This window comes from Indicator indicator, chromosome 12 (genome assembly GCF_027791375.1).
Source record: "Indicator indicator isolate 239-I01 chromosome 12, UM_Iind_1.1, whole genome shotgun sequence".
NCBI classification, from domain to species: Eukaryota; Metazoa; Chordata; class Aves; order Piciformes; family Indicatoridae; genus Indicator; species Indicator indicator.
In genome coordinates, this window is record NC_072021.1 from 3,658,311 (window position 1) to 3,678,819 (window position 20,509).

Genomic DNA, 20,509 nt, shown 5'->3' on the forward strand with positions numbered 1-20,509 from the left:
CCCTCTGCAGCCTTCCTGTAGGATCCCTTCAGCTATTGGAAGGCAGCTCTAAGGTCCCCCTGGAGTCTTCTCTTCTCCAGGCTCCATCAGCCTATCCTCCTAGCAGATGTGCTGCAGCCATTGGATCATCTTTGTGACCTCCTCTTGACTTGCTCCACCAGCTCTGTGTCCTTCTTCTGTTGGGGACACCAGAACTGGAGGCAGTACTTGAGGCAAAAAAATTGTACTGGAGAAGACTAAAACCAATTTGAAACACTGAAAACAGTGTAACACTAAATGTTACAAGAGCTGAACAAACTGAGACTAAACATCTTTCATAAACACAGCTGATTTGATGGTGCTGGATCAGAACAGACTTATGTTGACCTAGGTTTTAAGACATTCATTGAAAAGAAGTTGCACTTCAGAATGACCTGGTAAATGACTTAGGGGCAATGGCCTGAAATTAGAAAAGGGTAGATTTAGATTAGATGTTGGGAAAAATTCTTTACATGAGGGTGGTTGAGCACTGGAACAGGTTGCCCAGAGAGGTGGTTGAGGCCCCAGTCCTGGAGGTGAAGATCAACAGGGCTCTGGGCAACCTTATGTAGTTGAGGATGTCCCTGCTGACTGCAGGGGGGTTGGACTGGATGACCTTTGGAGGTCCCTTCTAACACAGGTGATTCTATGACTCTAAGAATTTTAGCAGTTTGATATTTAAGACTAGCTCCCTTCACAGAAACACTTTCATCCCAGTTAAACCTAAGAACCCAGCGAAACTGTTAGCAGAGACAGAGATGTTAAGCTCTCAGAACTTAAGAGTAAACTGGAAGCTACTCAGCTGATATTTCAGTGGAGCACTCCAAGACATTTAGAAGGTATAACCTCAAAGCTATTTAAGAGCTTCACTACTGAAAAATGCCTTTCTGTAAAAGTGCTTAAGTGCAGCAAGTCTCCTTTGGCACAGCTTACCCATAGGAGTGAACAGGGGACGCTCTTTCCAGGGCCTGCCCACCAGGGTCACACCCCAGTCCTTTCCATTGCCATTAGCATCCCCAGCGTCCTGGCCCCAAGCTGGTGGCTCAGCCTTCCTCTTCCCAGCTGCAGCTGAAGGAACAGATGTCCATTTCTCCTCCCCTACACCAATCTGGGAGGAGATTTTTACTGACTTTTCGTTCCAGCTTCCTCCGTTTACCGTATGGCTTTCACTCAACCCTGGAGAAACTTGAACACAAGCATAAATGAAAGCATTATTTCAAATCAGGGATTAAAGCATCACCTATGTGCACATACATTTGAAAATCAAAAAAGAATAAATTAAATAAAGCACGAATGAATAGCAGCTTTGCTACATCAGGGTGATATGAAAGAGCTGCTGCTCTGTCTCAGCTGACTTTCCAGTTCAGATGATAGGCACCATCTGTCTATTACCTTGAAGAGTCTCCTGATAACCTTCTTGTCTCCCACATTTCCATGACAAGAAAGTTATCACGAGTAGCCAACATGGATTTACCAAGGGGAGATCCTGCCTGACTAATCTGATAGCCTTCTATGAAACCATGACCAAATGGGTAGATGAGGGAAGAGCAGTGGATGTCTCCCACTTTCCAGATGAATATATTTAAAGCATGCCTCTCAAAAGAGAATGTAGCAACCTGGAGGAATTCATGTGCATAGCCTGAAACAAGGGCAGACATTGCAATCATCAGGACAGGTGTCTGAGCTCTTTGCAATTATATTAAGTTTTTCTTTGAAGAAACTCACTTTTTTGCTAATGAATGTGAAGTTTGAAAAACTAGCATGAAGAATTCTGGAGCTCAGCAATAAGCTTCACTGTTCTATAAGCAATAATCTGTATAATAGATGACCTGCCTGAAAATTCTAGATACTAATTTATTTTTCTACATGTAACATGTAACCATGAAAACTGGTTTCAGCCTTTTAAGAAGGAACTGCAGCTTAGAAGGGTAACATAGAATCAGAAAGAAGAATAGAATTGTCAGGGTTGGAAGGGACCTCAAGGATCATCTAGTTCCAACACCTCTGCCCACCTCACACCAGACCAAGTTGCACAGAGCCACATCCAGCCTGGCTGCAAAAACCTCCAGGGATGAGGCTTCTACCACCTCCCTGGGCAACCTGTTTCAGTGCCTCACCACCCTCATGGGGAAGAATTTCTTCCTAACATCCAATCTAAATCTCCCCTCCTCTAGTTTGGATCCATTTCCCCCAGTCCTATCACTCCCTGACACCCTCAAAAGTCCCTCCCCAGCTTTCTTGGAGCCCCCTGCAGATACTGGAAGGCCACAAGAAGGTCTCCTCAGAGCCTTCTCTTCTCCAGACTGCACAACCCCAACTCTCTCAGGCTGTCTCCAGAGCAGAGCAGCTCCAGCCCTCTGCTCATCCTCCTGGCCCTTCTCTGGACACCTTCCAGCACCTCCAGATCTTTCCTGTACTAGGGGCTCCAGAACTGGACACAGAGCTCCAGGTGTGGTCTCCCCAGCGTGGAGCAGAGGGGGAGAATCCCCTCCCTGGCCCTGCTGGCCACACTTCTCTTGCTGCAGCCCAGGCTCTGCTTGGCTTTCTGGGCTGCAAGTGCTGGCACCTGTGGAGCTTCTCATCCATCAGCACCCCCAAATCCTTTTCTTCAGGACTGCTCTGAAGCCAGTCCCTTCCCAGCCTGTATCAGTGCTTGGGATTGCCCCATCTGCAGAGCCAAACAAGCCAGCTGCATCACAAGGTTTCAGATCAGTAACTGCACCAACAATCCGTATTTTCACTTCTGTAAAGCAATTTTCTACTTCCCTAGGATGCCTAATAATGAAAGCTTTTTACCTTGTGGAATTGAGGACTCCCCCTTTGCAGGTTTAGAGCTGCTAACCTGTGCATTCAGAAGTGCATCACCTGATTAAAAAGAGGAAACAGAGCTCAAGTAAATTCTTCCAACTAGCAACATCTGTAAAAAAAAAAAATTTTCTAAGAGTACCCATGACTGTTTTAAGGAAAAAAAAAGTATATAAAAAACAATACCTCAGCAAATGAAGACATTTCCAGAAAACTTAATTAAAATGCCCTAGGTTTTATTATTTGTGTTTATTTTGCAGACTGAATGAACTCCAAACTGATTCAGGGCCCATAAACCAAGTAATTGCAGATTTCAAAGAGCTCTAAGCAGTTCCCTCAAGAATGGAGAGCAAAAACCTAAAATTCAGGCTACCATTTTCAAATCAAGGGCAGCTCTAATTATTTTGGAAGCATTTCTATTTCTGACTCCCATCACTAGGTAACAGCTGAGCTCTTTCAAGGTTAGCTCAATACAAAGTGATAGAGAAGATATAGGATGCATAAAAGACTTGGCTGAAGAGGTTACAGTAGTAACAGCTATTCACAGAGCTAAACAATTTGTATTTTCAGATTCTTTTAGATTCTTAAGCTATTTCTCAGCTGCAGCCAAATAAGAACTCCTGTGGCCACAAAGGGTTTGAAACAGCCCATGCAACTCTTTGTCTTAAACATTAGCAGCCATGGAAGCTGAAGTCTACATTTCTTAGTTGAATCTTTAGCTGCAATAACTGATGTGCACCTCTATTATTAACTTTTCTTTTTTTTTTTTTTTTACAGATACTACTAAATCTGTAGAAAACAGGTCTACATGTTAAGCAGTGAATGACCTGTAATGAGAACTAATGGGCATAATCTTCCCACAAGCAAGCAATCAAAAAGTTGGTGCTGCCTGCAGCAGTGCTGAGGGTATCTTTGAAGTTTCCAGAAACAGAAAGGGCAGAGTCAGTGGAGCATAAGTGAAGGAACAGGGATGCAAGGAAAAAGTTCTCTGCAATGAGGGTGGTTGAACACTGTAACAGGTTACCCAGAGAGGTGGTTGAGGCCCTATCCCTGGAGATATTCAAGTTGAGGCTTGACAGGGCTCTGGGCAATCTGATCTAGTTGATAATGTCCCTGCTGAGCACAGCAGGGTTGGACTAGATGACCTTTGGAGGTCCCTTCCAACCCGGGTGATTCTATGATATGCCCATGCAGCTGTGCAGCTACTGACAGAGTAGCAGAGTGGAGGCCAATGTCTCAGCCACTTACTCTGAACACTCTGTTCTGAGCTACCCTGAAAGCACAGCTCAAAAGAGGGAGTTTTGTACAATGGAAAGTACCTTTACACAGCTTGAAGTAATTTCCTCAAGAGCTACAACTCCAAATACACCTAATCACACGTCCAGAACAGAGTCACTGCTTAAGCATTCAAGTCATCTTTACTTAGGACGAGGGGCAAAGGCTTCAAAGTAGAGAAGAGCAGATTTAGATTGGATGTTAAAAACAAGTTCTGCACCATGAGGGTACTGGAACACTGCAACAGGTTGCCCAGGGAGGTGGTTGGGGGCCCATCCATGGAGATATTTAAAGGTGAGGCTGGACAGGGCTCTAAGCAACCTAATCTAGTTGAGGATGTCCCTGCTGACTGCAGAGGGCTGGATGATCTCTGGAGGTCCCTTCCACTCTGTGATTCTGTGATCTTTCTAGAACACATTCACAGACCTGTTGACCATCATACCTTTATTTTTCCTGAGTCCAACTGGAAGTGATGGTGCAGGCATCAGCTGTTCAATGGATACAGTAACTGCATTTTCCACCCCCTGGAGATTTGGCTCTCCTGAGCCACCGTCGGTCAGCACCTTGTCTCGCTTACGCTGCTGGCGCTTCTCTCTGTTACTGATTTTTGTTTCCCAGGTTCCTAAAACATACCCCAAATCAGAACACCACCACATAAGTCAGCAACAAGGAAATGGTTTTAGCTTGGTTTGCATCAAGCTGAAACCTGAATCTAGGTTCACCCAACCTCAACATATTCGACAACATGAAAGATTGGCCAAGGGTGAGTTTCTCTGGATGCAACGTGGTAACACTTTGCTGCACAGAGGAACTTCAGTAAATAAATAGGACAAAATGAGTTTTCTCCTATTTCTTTATGAAGCACAAGTAGATATTACACAGCATTTAAGGCAAAAGATGTCTTATTGCATTGTGTATGTGTGTGTGTGTTTAGTACCTTCATCGACTTCCTTTCCATCGAGACGTGATGTATCTTGAACCGTTTTGGCATCTCCCTTTGATTTCTTTTTTTTCTTTGACTGGAATAAAAATAGAAGATTATTAGTAATAAATTTAATTAACTAAGGGATCATGTGTCATAGTGGCTTAGAAACATCCCATGCTCAAAGTAAATTGAAATAGATTTTCCTGCACAACCCTCTGCATGGCCAATCCCCTGAAAGGAGGGACTGGAGCAGCTCTGCTGTGAGGAGAGGCTGAGGGAGCTGGGGGTGTTCAGTCTGGAGAAAAGTAGACTCCAGGGGGACCTTAGAGCTGCCTTCCAATAGCTGAAGGGATCCTCCAGGAAGGCTGCAGAGGGACTTTTCCTGAGGGTGTCTAGAGACAGGACAAGGGGGAATGGTTTGAAGCTGAGGGAGAGCAGGGTGAGACTGGAGCTTAGGAAGGTCTTCTTCAGCAGGAAGGTGGCGAGACTCTGGAATAGGCTGCCTGGGAGTTGTGGATGCCTCCTCTCTAGGATTTTCAAGGCCAGGTTGGATGAGGCCTTGGACAGCCAAGTCTAGTTGAGAGGCATCCCTGTGCATGGCAGGGAGGCTGGAGCAGGTATCTCTGAGGTCCCTTCCAACCTGAGCCATTCTATGATTCTATGAAACAAGCTCTGCTGATGGCATCCCACTTGGAGTAATGAACTGTTTGGCAGGCAGGTATCACCCTGGCAATCTTTGTTTTCTGCAGAAGCAAGTATAAAGTTATACATGGAAAATAAACAATACCAGTGATTCCTTAAAAAAAGTGGTAAGAGAATTCCAACTTGGAAAATTACTTCTCTTTTCCAGGCTGGACAGCTTCAATTCTTTCAGCCTGTCTCAGGCTGTCAGGAGAGGTGCTCCAGCCCTCTGATCATGTTTGTGGCCCTCCTCTGGACCAAATCCAGCAGGTCCATGTCTCTATTGTGTTAGGGGCCCCAGAACTCGACACAGTACAATACAAAGTGGTAAAAAAAATAATACTGAGAGGACAAGAAAAAAATGAAGAACAACTCAAGATATTGAGAGAGAGGATACTGCACAATGCCTTGGAGCTTAACCTTTTGATAAGCTAAAGTGATGGCAAATTGACTTGACTGTCTTCTTAGAAAGAAAATACAGCACTAAAAAGCTTTTCAGTCTAGTGAAGGGAAGTGTAAGAACTACCAGACAAACCTGAATGAAAAAGCACAGACTTGATTTGAAGAAAGGTGGCTATCCACTCAAATGTTGTAAGGGGAACTATTCTCTCATTCACTCTCTGGAACATCTGAATAAGGAGATTCTGAGAGTGCTGGATATATTTCGGAGCAAGACTAACAATTGCCAGCTTTATACATGACTTCGAGCTCTACAATTACCTACTCTTAGATGGCCAAGTGTAACACAACCTGTCCAGAATTTAGCAGTCCTAATGCCTAAAATCATCACCACAGCTGCAGCAGGTATCTTATGGGCACACAATGACATGCAGTTCACTTGTCTTTGAGTTAGCATGCCCAAAAAATGTCTTGTAGCTTCAACACAGAATCATAGAATTGTCAGGGTTGGAAGGGACCTCAAGGATCATCCAGTTCCAACCCCCCTGCCATGGCCAGGGACACCTCACACTACAGCAGGTTGCTCACAGCCACATCCAGCCTGGCTGCAAAAACCTCCAGGGATGAGGCTTCCATCACCTCCTTGGGCAACCTGTTCCAGCGTCTCACAATCCACATGGGGAAGAATTTCTTCCTAGCATCCACTCTGAATCTACCCACTTCTAGTTTTGCTCCATTCCCCCCAGGCCTATCATTACCTGACACCCTCAAAAGTCCCTCCCCAGCTTTCTTGGAGCCCCTTTCAGATATTGGAAGGCCACAAGAAGGTCTCCTGGGAGCCTTCTCTTCTCTAGACTGCACAACCCCAACTCTCTCAGTCTGTCTCCATAGCAGAGCAGCTCCAGCCCTCTGATCACCCTCCTGGCCCTTCTCTGGACACGTTTCAGGCACCTCCATAGGTGCTGGAAGCAGTTTAGCCTACTAGTACAGCACCAAAACATCACTGTTTAGATGCAGTGCAGTGCTACAACATCTCTAACACTTAGGAGCTGAAGGGTTAACTCATGGCTTACAACCCTAGGGATCCACAATTCAGATGGAACCACACTGAACCATCTCACTGGTTTGCTCAGTGCTACCTTTACCCACATAACAGCTATCTCATTTCTGAAAGGTCTCCAAAGGAGAAGGGCAGAGTTCAAAAGCAACCCAAGAAGAATTATTTCTAAGAATAGAAACAAGCCAAATTATTTGCTAGAGCACTTTCTAAGGAACAAATTAAAAAGTGAAGTGAAAAACAGCATGAAAAGCAGTTATGAATTGCTTCTTGGAGCTCAAGCAGAGGATTAGTTATGTTTATACTTCCATTTCCTATTTTCAGCTACACTGAGAATGGAAGTTGAGATCTTCCAAGCTCCCACCCACAAACCATAATGACCCAATTATTTTCTGAAGTCATTTCAGATGTCCTTTCAGTGGCAGAGGTCTCCCAAAGGGCAGTTTAAGACGACTGCTCCTCCAAGTTCTAACTCAATTTCTTAAATAGCTACCATCTACAGAGGTATCAACATGAAATTTCACACTTCTCATGAAAGCCTCAGAGCTTAACAGGTTTAAAAATAAGCTTGTTACTAACAAATACTGTTTTTAAGAAGATGAAAAATTCCAATTTTGAAAACATATTTACCCCTTTAACCTGAGTTACTGGAACCTGATTTGAGAAACCAGAACCATAATTAGTCATCCAGTTTACTCACCCATCTGCCAAGCTCACTGCTCTGAACAGTTGCTACCTCAGTACCAAATTGCCTAACCCAACAAGTGATGTTAAAGGTTAGGGAGCAAGCTAGCTGGTCACTTTGTAGAAGTCTACTGCTTCAAAGTGTCACCTTCTGCAACCTAGAAAGCTGCCAGTGTTGGCTCTGCCACCAGTCAAAGAGCACATGAGGAACTCAGCAAGGCTGCCAAATTTTTTAAGTCTTTAAGATGCAGTGTCCCCCATGCAAGGACAATAGAAAAATAAACCTTCCTTACTCATCTCTAACAGTCTGGTTATTTGTAGTACTCAAAACAAGGCAGTTGGTAAGTCTGCAAGCAGAACAGGCAATGAAATTTTAACATCCTGCAAGCTCATCCACAGAGTCACTTCTTAGCTCCTTACACTAAAACCTAAACCAAACCACTGAACTGTGCAAAAGAAGAAACTCTTCACAGTGGCAAGAGAATCATAAACCCTATGAACAACCCAGACATTACCCAAAGCTTTCTGTGGCCCAAAGCACAACAAGAGGATACAACTTAAATTACTATCCTGGAACTTAAATTACATCCATGGAATTCACAATCCTGAAGCAGCTAAGAAATACAGAAACACAAGAGGGTGTGGTTTTCATTGCAAGCATATAGTCAAGCATAAAAAAAATAAAATCATAGAATGGCTTAGGTTGGGAGTGATCTCAGAGATCATCTGCTTCACCTTCCCTGCCATGAGCAGGGATGCCTCTCAACTAGACTGAGCTGCTCAAGGTCTCATCCAACCTGGCCTTGAACATCCCCAGGAAGGAGGCAGCCACAACCTCCCTGGGCAGCCTATTCCAAAGTTTCACCACCCTCACACTGAAGAACTTCTTCCTCAGCTCCAGTCTAACCCTGCTCTCCCTCAGCTTCAAACCATTCCCCCTTGTCCTGTCCCTAGACACCCTCAGGAAAAGTCCCTCTGCAGCCTTCCTGGAGGATCCCTTCAGGTACTGGAAAGAAGCTCTAAGGTCCCCCTGGAGCCTTCTCTTCTCCAGGCTGAACAATTCCAGCTCTCTCAGCCTGTCCTCATAGTAGAGGTGTTTCAGCCTTTGGATCATCTTTGTGGCTTTCCTCTGGAAAAGGGCTGGAGACACCAGAACTGGATGCAATATTCCAGGTGGAGCCTCACAAGACCAGAGTAAATGAGCAGAATCCCCTCCCTTGCTCTGCTGGCTACAGTCCTCTTGATGCAGCCCAGGATCCAATTTCCCTTCTGGGCCTCAGGAGCACACTGCTGGATGATGTAGATTCTATGCATTCAGATGTCTAGACACATGCACATGCTACTGAAATCCCACCCATCCCAAGCTATACAAAGCCACGCACACAGAGGACCCCCTGCAACCTTTTAGGAGGTTTATAATGTTACAAATGCAATGAATTCCCCCAGAGGCTTAACCAAGAAAAGAGAAGCCTGTAGAGTTCCCTGTATGTTAAAGAAAGATCTTAGGTATGTTTTTAACTGAGGAGTAACAACTGTGCTTTGTCCAGGGTTCCCTAAAGTGATACAGAACCATAAATGGTTGAGTAAGCATCCATAGCCCTACAGTGATACTGAGCTGCAGCTCCCACTCAGTATTCTAAAATTCAGATCACTATGTTGCTCTCTATAGCTACCTGAAAGGAGGTTGTAGTAAGGCTGATGTTGGCCTCTTCTCCCAAGCAACTAATGACAGGACAAGAGGTAATGGCCTCAAGCTGCATCAGGGGAAGTTTAGACTGGGTATTAAGAAGAATTTATTTAGAGAAAGAGTGGTGAGGCATTGGAGCAGGCTGCCCAGGGAAGTGGTGGAGTCACCATCCCTGGAAGCATTCAAAAAATGAGTAGGTGTTGCACTTTGGGACATGTTGGGTAGGTGTTGGGTAGAATGTTGGACTGGATGGTCTTAGAGATCTTCCCCAACCTTAACGATTCTATGACTCTACGCTTGCAATTTCAGACTTAAGCTCGAGTTTAGCATTTGAACATTTCACCTACATGGACACCTGCTTGAGGTAAAGTAGAAGTTGGGAAGAAAACTGCAGTTATTCCTTCAGGAACTAATTTTGGTCTGTTATTGAAAAACCAGCCCAAAGTCAATCTGATAGTGACATGTGGAGAAGACAAAAATTGTAGGCCAAGCCCATTTCACAGAGAACTCGACTTGTCAATGCTAGAAATGTTTAGAACTCTACAGCCAGGTAACAGGATTTGGTGTTTTACCCAACAAAACAACCACAAAATGAGTTAGTCAAGTAAGTTAGTTAAAGCTTGAATTAGCTAAACATGTACAGAGAGGGGCCACAAGGCTGGAGCTCTTCTGCTATGGAGACAGAGAGTTGGGGTTGTTCAGTCTGGAGAAGAGAAGGCTCTGAGGAGACCTTCTTGTGGCCTTCCAGGATCTGAAGGGGGCTCCAACAAAGCTGGGGAGGGACTTTGGAGGATGTCAGGGAGTGATAGGACTGGGAAAAATGGAGCAAAACTAGAAATAGGTAAATTCAGAATGGATGTTAGGAAGAAATTCTTCTCCATGAGGGTGGTGAGACACTGGCACAGGTTGCCCAGGGAGGTGGTGGAAGCCTCATGCCTGGAGGTTTTTGCAGCCAGGCTGGATGTGGCTGTGAGCAACCTGCTGCAGTGTGAGGTGTCCCTGGCCATGGCAGGGGGGTTGGACCTGGCTGATCCTTGAGGTCCCTTCCCACCCTGGCAATTCTGTGAAATTACAGCAATCAGCTAGTGATTTTTGACTCCTCATGGACAATCATTTACATTTCCAACACTCCTCAGTATCGTTACAACAAATCCACCTTGTTGTATAAATCAGAAATCCACAACAGCAGGAACATTTCATGCAAAACATTAGCAAAAGAGCCAAGTCAAAAATGACTGCCAAAGGCCTACCCAAAGGATATCCACACTGCCCACAACCAACAGCATTCATTCTAAGGCTAGAGAAGGTCTTAGCCATCACAGTGCAAAAAAATAACATTGCCATCAGCATGGTTACCTTTTGGATAAAGCCACAGGGCAAGCTTAAAAAAAAAGATGTGTTTAAGGTAGCTGTTCAATTTGCATAACAAAAAGTTCACATTGGAATTCAAAGACCTTATTTGTCAGCAGAAATTAAGGACTCTACTCACTAATGGATACATCTGACAAAAGAAATAAGCAGGCACATGGTCTTAATCCTTTCAGTACTAGGCCCCCCAATTGTTAGACCACTTCCAAGCCCCTCAGCAATACTACCATTATGTTGCATCCCCACAGAAGCAGCAAAAGATGAAACACAAACTTCATTTTCACATGGTGAACAGAGACAGTAAGTGTTTAGTGAGGAGGTGGGGACAGGGGTTGGCTTGATGCAAACATTCTATCACAAGGCATGATCTGAGAAGTTAAGAACATAATACCTCAGCTCTTTCCAAGACCAAAATTGATTAGTACTCTTCATTCATGTAAGTCACAGTATTTCAAATCACAAATAGCTATGAGACACTGAAATACTATGCACTGAAGCGTGGCATTGCTGTTTCACAGCCCACAACTGACCTTTTCATTCTTCTTTTCTGTGTCCACAGGCTGCTTTATGTTGTCCTTCCGGGCAGTTTGGATGACTTCCTCCTCAGATATGTCAAGGAAAGACCGTCCATTAGGCTGGGAATGATAAAAACATTGGAGAAAGCAGATGAAGCAAAGCTCAAATGACACTATTACTGAAATGCTGGAATTTCTTGACTGGAAAATGCTCACAAGATGAAGTAAAGCAGTCAGACTTATGGATTGGTGCTCAAAAAAAGCTACTGCAAATCTGTAGTCACCAAACAGAAAGGAAAGAAAACAGATCTCCTCCTCCAGTACTATTCAATATATTCATCAATGACCTGACTGAGGGCACTGTCAGCAAGTTGGCTGATGACACCAAACTGGGAGGAGTGTCTGACAACCCCTCAGGCTGGGCTGAGTTAGGGAGGGGAAAACTGAATGAAATCCAACACGGACAAGGGTAGTCTTGCATCTCAGAAAGAAGAACCCCAAGGACCAGAAGAGGCTGGGAACTGAGCTGTTGGAGAGCAGTGAAAAGGCTCTGGGGGTCCTGGTGGATGGGAGGGTGACCATGAGCCAGCAATGTGCTCTGGTGGCCAAGAAGACCAAGGGCAGCCTGGGGTGGGTCAGAAGGGCTGTGGTTAGCAGGTTGAGAGAGGTTCTCCTGCCCCTCTGCTCTGCCCTGCTGAGGCCACATCTGGAATATTGTGTCCAGTTGTGGGCCCCTCAGTTCAGGAAAGACCTCAGGGAACTGCTTATGAGACTCCAGTGCAGACCCACAAAAATGGTTAAGGCTTTCCTATGAGGAGAGACTGAGGGCTCTGGGGCTTTTTAGCTTGGAGCAGAGGAACCTGAGGGGTGACCTCATTTCTGGTGATAAAGATGTGCAGGGCAGTGTGGGGAGGACAGAGGCAGACTCTGCTCAGGGATGTCCAATGACAGGACAAAGGGCACTGGGGGCAAGCTGGAGCAGAGGAGGTGCCACGGGAACAGAAGGAAAACTTTTTCCCTGTGAGGGTGGCAAAGCCCTGGAGCAGGCTGCCCAGAGAGGTTGTGGAGTCTCCTTCTCTGGAGACTTTCCATGCCCACCTGGATGCATTCCTGTGCAGACTCCCCTGATGAAGCTGCTCTGGCAGGGGGGTTGAACTGGACGATCGCTGGAGGTCCCCTCCAACCCTAAGACTCAGTGAGTCCTACTCAATACAAGAATTGCTTATCAGAAGGTAAATTTCTGAGAATCCCCAGGTTTCAGAACAGTTACAGCTGATGTACCATGCATTACCTAATTAAATGAACACAATTACCACTTTGCAGCAGTTTAGCAACAGGCTGAATTTTAAAAGTAATTTCTACCTTGACCGAATTTCAGCAATTTCTACTTAGGCATATTCCTCACAGCTCATTTCCTTAACAAGTTCAACTCCATTGTAGAACAGAAATTAGAAGTCAAACACAAAGCATGACTAAGCATGACATCCCATTGTTCTTTTCAGACAGATTTGATTATAGGTGCTACATTAGTCTACCCTTTTCCCCTCACATAATAAAGGAAAGAAAATTAGCATGCATTATTTAACATGGAAGGTTACAACTCCACAGGCATTAAATTAGTCTTTATCATCACCTTTGATATCAAAGGCAGACATCTTAGCCCTGCATCTGCGTTGGGCCAACCCCAGGCACAAATCCAGGCTGGCTGCAGAGTGGGTTGAGAGCAGCTCTGAAGAGAGAGGCTTGGGGGTGTTGGTTGCTGAGCAGCTCCCCAGGAGCCAGCAGTGCCCTCCTGCAGCCCAGCAGGCAGCTGTGTGCTGGGCTGCAGCCAGAGGAGTGTGGGCAGCAGGGCAGGAGAGGGGATTCTGCTCCTTGACTCTGCTCTGCTGAGACCTCACCTCCAACCCTGCCTCCAGTTGTGGTGTCCCCAGCATCAAAAGGACACAGAGCTGGTGGAGAAAGTCCGGAGGAGACCACAAGGATGATCCAAGGGCTGCAGCACCTCTGCTAGGAGGACAGGCTGAGGGAGCTGGGGGTGTTCAGCCTGGAGAACAGAAGACTCTGAGGGGACCTTAGAGCTGCCTGCCAATAGCTGAAGGGATCCTCCAGGAAGGCTGCAGGGGGTTTCTAGAGACAGGACAAGGGGGAATGGTTTGAAGCTGAGGCAGAGCAGGGTTAGACTGGAGCTTAGAAAGAAGTTCTCCATTCTGAGGGTGGTGAGACTCTGGAACAGGCTGCCCAGGGAGGCTGTGGATGCCTCCTGCCTGGAGGTGTTCAAGGCCAGGCTGGATGAGGCCTTGAGTAGCCGAGTCTAGCTGAGAGGTGTCCCTGCCCATGAGGTCCAAGCTAAACCATTCTATGATGATTCTATACAGTTCCTAAAAGCATTAATACTGTTTTGCTTAAAATTGTTTATTGTGACAAACTGCTCTGACTGAAGTTACTGTGCTTAACTGCAGAAAGGACGAAAATAAGCAAAGCATTATGTGATTGTCAGGCATTTATTTCACTGAATGAAAAACTATTGTCAAGAGTAGCAACTGCTACTGAGTCCCTACAAATTCCATACCGATTCAGATACAGACTGAAAGCATTAAGCATAAAGAAGTACCTCCCAGTTGCATTAATTTCTGCAATTTCTTTTAAAATAAATATCAAACTAGACTGTCCTTATTTTTGTTATTAAAGAAACAAAAGCTCTTTTCACTCTGTATCACATGGACCTGATTGCTTTAAATAAAGGCTATGTTACAGCTTAATGTGACCTATTCCTTTGAATACCAGATTTGATCCTCAGTTTAAGTGGTACAGGCTTGCATGTCTTACTATGGTTATATATTATGCTCACAAATCACCCTTGCTATGATTTCACCAATGCATACCATAGTAATCCTTCCCATAGTTAGCCAGTATACCAACCTCTGATTTTGTAACTATTAATAGAAATTGAAAGATCAGGTCAAATAACCACTCTTCTCCTGAAGCCACCAGGGTTAAAGGTAGGCTTTTCACATAGAGTTGCAGTTTCTCACAGCATTTTAAAAATAATCTGTATTTTACAGACCTGTGTCTCCAACTCTAGAAGTTGCTCTCAGCAAAGCTCACAGTACTCAGCTCCAATAGGACTGCAGAGACCTGACATTCAATCTTGAAAATAACCTGCTGCCAAAAAGCAGTTCTCCAACGCCTCTGTCGCCTCCAAATTCTGCACAGTCACGGTATTTGTGGTGTGATGCCTTTCAAACCACGCTAGCACCCATGACAAACGTGTAAGATCTCAAGCTGGGGACAGAATCACTATTTCTAAGTTATTTGCCAGTAGTTTTAGATAACAGAATTGCTGCATCTACTGCTGGACTCCTGTCAAAAATGTTTCAAACCAACTAACTTTTGATTCTGTATCTTGCTTTGCTTCTTTGCTACATACATACCCTCCAGTGAAACCCACCTTTTTTAATCCTTCTCAAAAATTCAACAGCTAGAAGTTTTCATCTTTAATTTCAAAACCAATTCAGCCATTTCTTTGAAGTAATAAATTAATTCATATTCATTAAGAACCCTCTGGAAAAAAAAAAAATTATCCACATGACTGTTTAAAATCAGATGAGCTGACAGCATTATGTAAACATCAACCATTAGAAATATGTTTAAAACTCGCTACTTTGATCTATTTCTCCCTGAACTGTGCAGTCTCCTTTTCTGTAGAAGCTTTTCCACATTTAACTTTCTGCCCACAGATGAATCATAGAACTTTAACCAAAACTCATGTGACCATTTTGGGCCATACCAAAGATAGCAAGAGAAGCAGGAAAGAAAGAAGTTTTTCCTATAATATTCAGAAATGTTTCTTCTAAAAGACAACAGCTAAAAAGATTAAAAGTTTAGGCTAATACACTAAATACCACTGACAATATTAATCCATTCAAATTGTGCAATTTATTACATGCCATTTTTTCCCCTCTCATCCTAAAAGCTATGGGGAAAATGCAACAAGGCAGAAATAGCTCTGTCAAAACCACTACTGATGCCTCAACATGTTTCTTGCCTGCTGACCTTAAAATCTCAATATTTAAGCAAATCTTCTTCACACACATTCATTTGAGGGCATTAAGATAATCCAGAAGTAGACTAAAGGGTTTGTGGAGACTGGTAAAATGAAAAACTTTGTCCTTTAAATATGTTACAGTGCAATGGATAACTCTTGAAGTTTCACACTTCAAATGGCAGTACTGAAATTGCCATCGTTTGAGCCTCCCAAGGCTGCATCAGCCAAAGTCCTTAGTTACACATTATAAAGCTACTTAGATTATCTTTGGCCAATGAAAGAATCTATTTATCAGTATTACTTTCTGTAAGCTTCTCTTAAAGAAACTAAGCAATTTTTTCTTTTGAGCACTGGAGGATCTTGCAGCACTACTTCTCCTGCAATTTGACAATTAACACCTACACAAACCCAACCTCTATCAGCTGGAACCATGAAAAAGTCTTTCTGCATTTTTAAGTGCAGTAAGCAGGAAAGTAATAGCTTGAAAAGTTAGTTTCTTATTTGTTCTGCATGAAAGTTCTCAAATGCAAATGCTTCTGCTAATATGTGTAGCATTTACTGTCCAGGTGTACTTCAAACCACAGGAAGTGCACAGTCAATTTGGGATTTTCTGTCTCAACAGGAGATGCTTTGAATTGCTTTCTACAGTTGTAGCAGAGCACTCGAGTTTCTGTGGTGTTTTGCAGGTTGCACAGCAGCCACGTAACAACATTTTCACCTTTTTCTGTTGAAGGTTTAAAAAATAGAAGAGAGGCAAAGCAATTATTCAGAAGGGAAAGGGATTTAAGATCAAGAGAGTTTTGAAAAGAAATTAAACATGAAACCAAAAGCTTTGCCTCTGCCAGGAGCTAAAAACCCTATTCATTAAAAAAAAACAAAGAAAAAAGAAGCTTCAAGTTTAATCCATAGAATCTAAAGTAAGGATACCATGATACTCCCTTGCTCCAAGCAGCTGAAGAAAGCTGGAACTGGCTCCTTAAACTACAGCATTAATGAATGCTAAACTGGTTCATCATTCTTTCCTCAGTCTGCCCAGAGCAAGTAAATAAACAGAAACTCATAGTTGCTACTGTATCCAGCCAAGGCAGGGATGGTCCTCATTTTACAAAAAATATCATTTCAGTAGTACCCTACCTATGCAGGAATCCAATAAAGCTATGTGCAGGAAACCAAAGCAATAATACCCTTCTTCAGAAAGGGTTCAGTGAAGAATATTACTGATCCTGACTGATGACAGTTACACATCACCTGCCAGACAATGAGCTCAGTAATTCTGTATTAAAGTAGCCCCTACAGCTTTTAATTAGACATCTGTAGTGTGCTCTTTAACGCTGCACACCAGTTGCTCTAAGCTCTCCAAAACGCCTGCAATGGAAATCTAGACCCTGGCATAGCAAACCTTGTAGTAAATCTATTGATAATAGGCTTAGTCTTTTCCCTTCACAGACCTCAGCATTAGCATCAGAGCACACAAAACCACAAGATAACAATGACGGGACAGCAATCTTTAAGATTTTTTATTATCTAATCTTTAGATTTCCAATGTTATTTTGAGAATCTTTTCTCTGTAAGTCAAAAAATATTGGAACATGCTAATAGAGGTCTCTATGAACTTACCTTGGACACCAAGCATGAGGCAGCCCTATTAAACTTTGCTATAAACTTATTCGCACTGCAGTTAATGATTCAGTTTGTTCATTTTCTTTTTGGAGAAGGTGGTTTGGTTTGTTTCACCTCTGCATAGAAATAAAGCACTACAAAAATCAAAATCTTAAAACAATACAGAATAACAGCCTGACACCTGAAAAACTATTTCACTCTCTTGATTATAAAAAGGTTTGCTTTTACATAGCCTTAACTTTTTGTGCTTGAGTAAACCAAACCTGAAAGAGCAAGCATTTCTATTCACCAAAAATGTTAGTTAACTTTTGTATAAAATACAAAGTTTGCTTTTATGAAGCCCTGCATTGCAGAATGTTGTCAAGCTAATAGTGCATCTACCCCTTCACTGTATCCTCTGTTGAGGCATTTTTAATGTCATCAATGATGACTTGCAAGAGTTTATGCTTTGTTTTTATAATGGAGCTTAAAGAACATGAAAAAAAAAACCCTGTTTTTAAAAAGGAATCACCAAAAAAAAAAAAATCTACCAAGTCTTGAAGGATTTGCTGTTCAAGGTGGCAAAAAACCTGCATCTTTAAACGTGCCTTCTCCAAAATGGAGATCTAGCTATAATGGAAACATTCTGAATCACAATGCTTCCTCCTTCAGCATTCAGTCTTACAACTTTCACAATCAACTTCAGCAAGTTCACTTCCCATAAGCAGGTTTATAGTATATGGCAGACTTTTTTTGGTTTTAAGATATCTAGCCTTAACTTCTCATAAAAACACCCCAACAACCAAACTTCTCAAGTCTTAATAGTGCCACAGACTCAAATGAAAGTATAAACCCATTTTCTGGGCATTAGGTAAACAATTCAGATTTTTATAGAGCAAGACACAATTAAAAGACACAATTGTAACAAGCTAGGGACATCTGCTGCACTTTCATTTCTATAATCCATTTGGACATAAATAGGATTACAAACATACTAACAATATAAAAGCTAGAAAAGCAATCCCTTCAAGCTCCAAAACTGTGATAACTGGAAGCTTTAAAATGCTAGTTGATAGTTTCTGCATGCTACTCCTTTTCTCATGAAATGCACAAGTACTGTCAAAGATGGAAGGTTCCCACACCACATAGTGAAGGTTTAGGGGAAAAAAAAAAAAAAGACAGGAATGATCTGTTTTTAAGGGGTTGCTAAGACACAGATTTCCTTATTAAAGGAGATGATCCTTACTGTAACAACTAAATCAGACATATTCCTACTGAGGCAAGCTCACCACGAGATTAATGTTAACATGTTCTGTCAAAAACACAGCAAAAAGCCTTCCTCAAGTTTGAACCATCACAGTATTTATGGGGCTTACAACGCTGCTTTCAGCAGTCTGTACCTGCCTGGACTGCCACTCTTGGCTTGAAATTCTAAGTCACTAAGGTCTCCACTACTAATTCCTGACCCTGCAGGCATTTGATGAAGGTTTAGCGGAACCCAAGGGACGTGATACAGGTCCGAAGCAGTCAGGACCCCCCCTATCCCTTCTGCTGGCAAATAGCACCCAGGTGAGTCGCACGGCGGCTCGGGGCGGGGGGACACACGGGACTGTACGGCCTCCAGACCTTGCAGTCAGTTCTCCCCGTTCTGAGCGGCGCCGATCTGACCCGCAGTCATTTCACCGAGACGGTGGCAGCGGGGACAGGGTATGGGAAAAGTCGCGCTTGGGACCGCTCGCCAGACGTGACCTCCCCTCTGCCCTCCCGCAGCCGTCTCGCCGCTCCCGGCCGGGTGCCGCGGCAAACGCCGCCGTCCTCATCCTGCCGCTGTCAATGAGCCTTTCATCCCCCATGCCCCGCCGGCGCACGGGCCCAGCCACCTCCCCGCCCCAGCGTGTCCCTTCACCCCTTCCTTCCCGAACGGTGCGGCCGCCGCAGCCCTCCTCACCCGCGCCGTTTTTTCTGGCAGCTTCTTCTTGTTCCGTTTCTTCTGCTCGTCGCTTTTCAGGTGCAGCTGCCCGGGGCCCAAGCCCGCCGACTTGCCCTGGCCCCCGCCGGCTGTCAGGCCCGCGCCGGCCGCCTCGTCACCCTTCCTTTCCGCCGCGCTCCGCGTTGGCTTCTTACGGAGGCCACCTCCGCAGGCCACGACAAGGAACAGCCCCAGCAGCCCTAGCCCCAGCGCGGCCGGGACCACCAGGGCGAGCCAGGTAGGCAGGCCTTGCGGGTCGAGGCCCAGCTCGAGGCCCAGCTCGGCACGCAGCAGGCCCAGGCCGCCCGACAGGACGTCCCGCACCCGGGCCGCAGCCTCCTCGGCCTGCTGGGCCGCTGTCTCCTGCCAGCCCTCTGCAGCCATCGCAGCCCCCTGCCCCGTGAAGGCCCAAAGCGGGCGGGGCAGCGAGGGAGAGCTCAGGCCAAGTACATCGCAGCTTCGGGAGAGCCGCGGTTGCCTGCCCGAGCCGGAGCCAGCGGGGGAGAAGAAGGACGGGACACGAGCGGCAGCTCAGCGGGAAGGAGCTGCCTCAGCCCTAGAGGCGCCCAGGTCTCCTCCTCTTCCTCCCCGCCCTCCACCGACCGCGCAACGTCACCACCCCGCCGATGAGCCCTCGCTGCCGCAGCGCGCCGCCATCAGCGCCTCGCACGGGCCGGAGGCTGACGCCTGAAGGGCGGGGACAGGACTCCTCACTTCCCACCCCCTCAGCAGCTGCCCACACCGCTGCCGTCGTTCTCCTTCCTCCCTGCCTCCCCTCGGCCCGTCCTGCCCTGCCCTGGGCGGTGCCGGCCGCCGGGCGGGCAGGCAGGGGGTGGTGCAGAGGGGCGGTGCGGCGAGCAGCCGCGACGTGGCACTCACCGAGCGGGGCGGAGGAGGCGGCCGAAGGGTTGCTTGTCGCCGCCCGGCGGTGAGGCCGCGCCGCCCCTGGGGATAGGAGGGGAGGTCCCGCGGCGGTTTAGACGGTGGCGCCGCCCGGCGGTAGGGCCCGGCCATGGCGGCCGTGCGGTGTGGCTGATGGTCAGCGCCTACCGAGGTTTCAGCGGGCCGTGCCCCTTCCCTTGTGGGCAGTTCCCGCAGTAAGAGGTCCGTGCCGTGTGGAGTACGAGCAGCACGGAGCGGGCCGCCTCCCACCGGCCTGGTGCGGCGCTGAGGCCGTGGGTGAGAGCCGGCCTCGGCGCCCGTGCCCCTTGCCCCAGCGGGGCCTGCCAGCCCCCGCGCAGCGTGGGTGCATTTCCACGGTAACGGTCACGAATCAGCTCTATTTTAGCTGGCGGTTGCCCCAGAGAGGCGACGCGGCTCCGGGGTGGCTCCGTGAAGTGCCGGTGTGTGGGTGCTGCTGCCAGCGGGGTAATCCCGGCTGCGGCCCCGGGGCCCTGCCAGGGCTCTGGTGCTTGCAGGTAGGCGCTTTTCTCTGGCAGGCTTCAGGCCCCTCAGAGGCCCTCTCTTCTGCAGAGAAAGCAT

At 45.9% G+C, this 20,509-nt stretch overlaps 1 protein-coding gene across 1 annotated transcript in view; it reads right to left on the bottom strand.

Annotated features, from left to right (window-relative positions):
• MTDH (metadherin) overlaps positions 1 to 19,411 on the bottom strand; it is a 34,138-nt gene extending 14,727 nt beyond the window's left edge. Inside the window, exons 1-6 of the mRNA XM_054385308.1 lie at positions 19,007 to 19,411; positions 11,430 to 11,534; positions 5,036 to 5,117; positions 4,541 to 4,720; positions 2,815 to 2,883; positions 952 to 1,203 (exon numbers count right to left, since the gene is read on the bottom strand). Of these exons, the coding sequence (XP_054241283.1) occupies positions 952 to 1,203; positions 2,815 to 2,883; positions 4,541 to 4,720; positions 5,036 to 5,117; positions 11,430 to 11,534; positions 19,007 to 19,411 (1,093 nt within the window). The remainder of the gene's footprint in view (positions 1 to 951; positions 1,204 to 2,814; positions 2,884 to 4,540; positions 4,721 to 5,035; positions 5,118 to 11,429; positions 11,535 to 19,006) is intronic.
• Positions 19,412 to 20,509: the final 1,098 nt, after the last annotated feature.